The sequence below is a fragment of the Eurypyga helias genome, unplaced genomic scaffold (assembly GCF_000690775.1).
Source record: "Eurypyga helias isolate BGI_N326 unplaced genomic scaffold, ASM69077v1 scaffold19523, whole genome shotgun sequence".
In the NCBI taxonomy this organism is placed as follows: Eukaryota; Metazoa; Chordata; class Aves; order Eurypygiformes; family Eurypygidae; genus Eurypyga; species Eurypyga helias.
Window position 1 is genome coordinate 23,869 of NW_010243316.1, and position 2,330 is coordinate 26,198.

General features: G+C 52.2%; 1 protein-coding gene across 1 annotated transcript; it reads right to left on the bottom strand.

The window, feature by feature from the left end:
* Positions 1-1,042: 1,042 nt before the first annotated feature.
* Positions 1,043-1,574, bottom strand: LOC104507931 (nuclear factor 1 A-type; the record flags this gene model as incomplete). Its single annotated transcript, XM_010149371.1, has 1 exon — positions 1,043-1,574. A coding segment is annotated over one exon (532 nt), but the record flags the coding sequence as incomplete, so codon positions are not given.
* Positions 1,575-2,330: the final 756 nt, after the last annotated feature.

Here is a 2,330-nt window from a genome sequence, read left to right on the forward strand (position 1 = left end):
CCTGCCCAGTTCTCTTACCGACGAGTATTTCTACCGAAGTGGTTTCTACTACTGCGATTCCTCTGCTCCTCTCTTCCAGCCTGTCCAGCCCCCCAGCTGACCAGTCGGGCGGGAGCCCGGGGGACCTACGCATGCCCTACGTGAGAGCCGGGGCCCAGCGCTTCACACGCGCACATTCTTCTGCACTAGAATCACTCAGGAGAAGTACAATAGCGTATTATTTTATCCAGCCAACATGCTACACGTCCCCCGAGCGCACCGAGTCGCGCTGCGGGCCGGGTGTGCTCTGCACTGGAGTCCGAGATCCCAAGATTTTCATCACACGTGAAAATATCTCAACCTCCGTGCCCCCCGCACCCCGTGAGCACAGTATTAGCAAACCAGATATTTGTTTCAAGACCTGCTCAGCTTCTGGGCGTACACATGGTGATGTTTCAGGGGGGTTAAATGCCTCCTTTTCCCCATAGGGAAAAGTACCCGGGGGGTTGTTTCGTGGCCGCTCAGACCTGATGACTAGGCTTGCTAGTGAGGGACGGTCTTCTCCTTTCCCTCCGAGCCCAATCCTGCAGGATTTACACTCCCCATCCCACCCCCATGGGGTGAGGATACCTGGTACCCCCGACCCACAGGCCCGGACCTCCTCTAGGCCTCTCAGACTACTTTGTGCTTCACATATACAAACTTTCTTCTTTTTTTTTTTTTTAATTAAAATCTATCAGCTTTCCCCCAAAACCAGGAGACAGGAATCCGCGTCCGGCTGCGAACCCTTCTAGGACAACATTTAGGATAACACCTGTGAAGGAGGCCCGAAACACCGTTAACCCCGGGAAAACGAGAGCCGCTTTTACACGGCTGCACCTTAAAAACCCAGGAAAAAAAAAATGCGAAAGGGAGAGGAAGAGTTCCGGCACTCCCCTCAACGCCCCGGGAGGGCGATAACCGATGCCCCCCGCTCCCTCCCCGGCTCATGCAGCCGCCGCCGGGGCGCCCGGCACGGAGATAACCCGCAAAGTTGTAGAAGGTGGTATAGAAAGGCACTTACCTGCTGCGTGCACAAAGTATGCCAAATATAAATCGAGTTCCTTAACAGAAACTCCTATATGGTGGGGCTGTACGCACAGCCCGGGGTTAGAGCACTGTGGGGACTTTACAAGGCGCTCGCCATCAGTACTTTCGAGCGGAATACCTTTAAATAAAATCACCATAACAAGGTCCAACCTCCAGACCTTATCTGCCTGGCGAAGGCAGTCAATTCTTCTCATCTTGCCCTTCTGGTCTGGATTGGAAAGAACGCAACACGGAGGCTTTTTTCCTGTGACTGTGAGAACAAAATCCTCCCGAAATTCAGGCCTGATATCTTTCCGGAGCTTTGCCAGAAGTCTGGATGCCCATTTTTGCTTTACCTCAGGTTTTTCACTTAGCAGTTCGTCCTTCACGGCTCTCTCTTCCTCTTTTGACATGCGTTTTTCATGTTTTTTGAAGTATTTTCTTTTTCGGGCTTGCAGGTTGAACCACGTGTACGCAAACGCTCGGACGTGAGGCAGAAGTGCTTCGATGAAGGGATGAAATTCATCCTGAAAAAGTTACAGAGAAGGGTCGATGTCACCGAAACCATCCACAAAAAAGCGCTAAGGCTCACAGGGACGGTGAGAATTAGGAGGGTGCTTATACATCTTACGGGCTGCGGGGCTCGTCCCAATGGCCGACGGCCCCCGGCCCCGCCACCGCCACGTCCTGCTTCACCTCGCACTGACCCAAGACCTCTGCTCCCACCCTCCCGAAAACAGGGCCCAACTTCAAAGAAGCACCCAGGCAGAGACGGTGCAACAACGGGGCCCTTGCCCCAACCCCCAGATCTCTTTTAAAAAAAGGCAGAAGGAGTTAAAAGCTAAAAAGCCCGCTGCGAGTCCAGTTGCGCAGCGCGTATCTCCCCCTGCTCTCTCCCTGACCCCACGGCTTGCGGTGTAGCCAGCGTATGCCCGCCAATTTGGCAAATCCTAAACATTTGGATGCCAATCAATGTTTGTATGGGGAAGTCTAAAGTATAGTAAAACTTTCCCTAAGATATATTTGGAAATAGCAGGAGGCAGTACAGTAAAATGCCAACAGAGCTGCGTACAAATACAAGGAAGTGTGGGTTTTTCTCCGTTTGCTACAGGGTGAAGGGAGCAGAAAGTAACGCAGCCCATCTCTCCCGCATGCGCAGCAGTAACTCGCAATAAACCCCAGAAAAAGCAAGGCTCCCAATTATTTTCTTTAAGCTGTGTTTGTATCTCATCACAAAAACAACCCTCTGATACTGGGGCACATTACGACAGGCCAAACTCGGC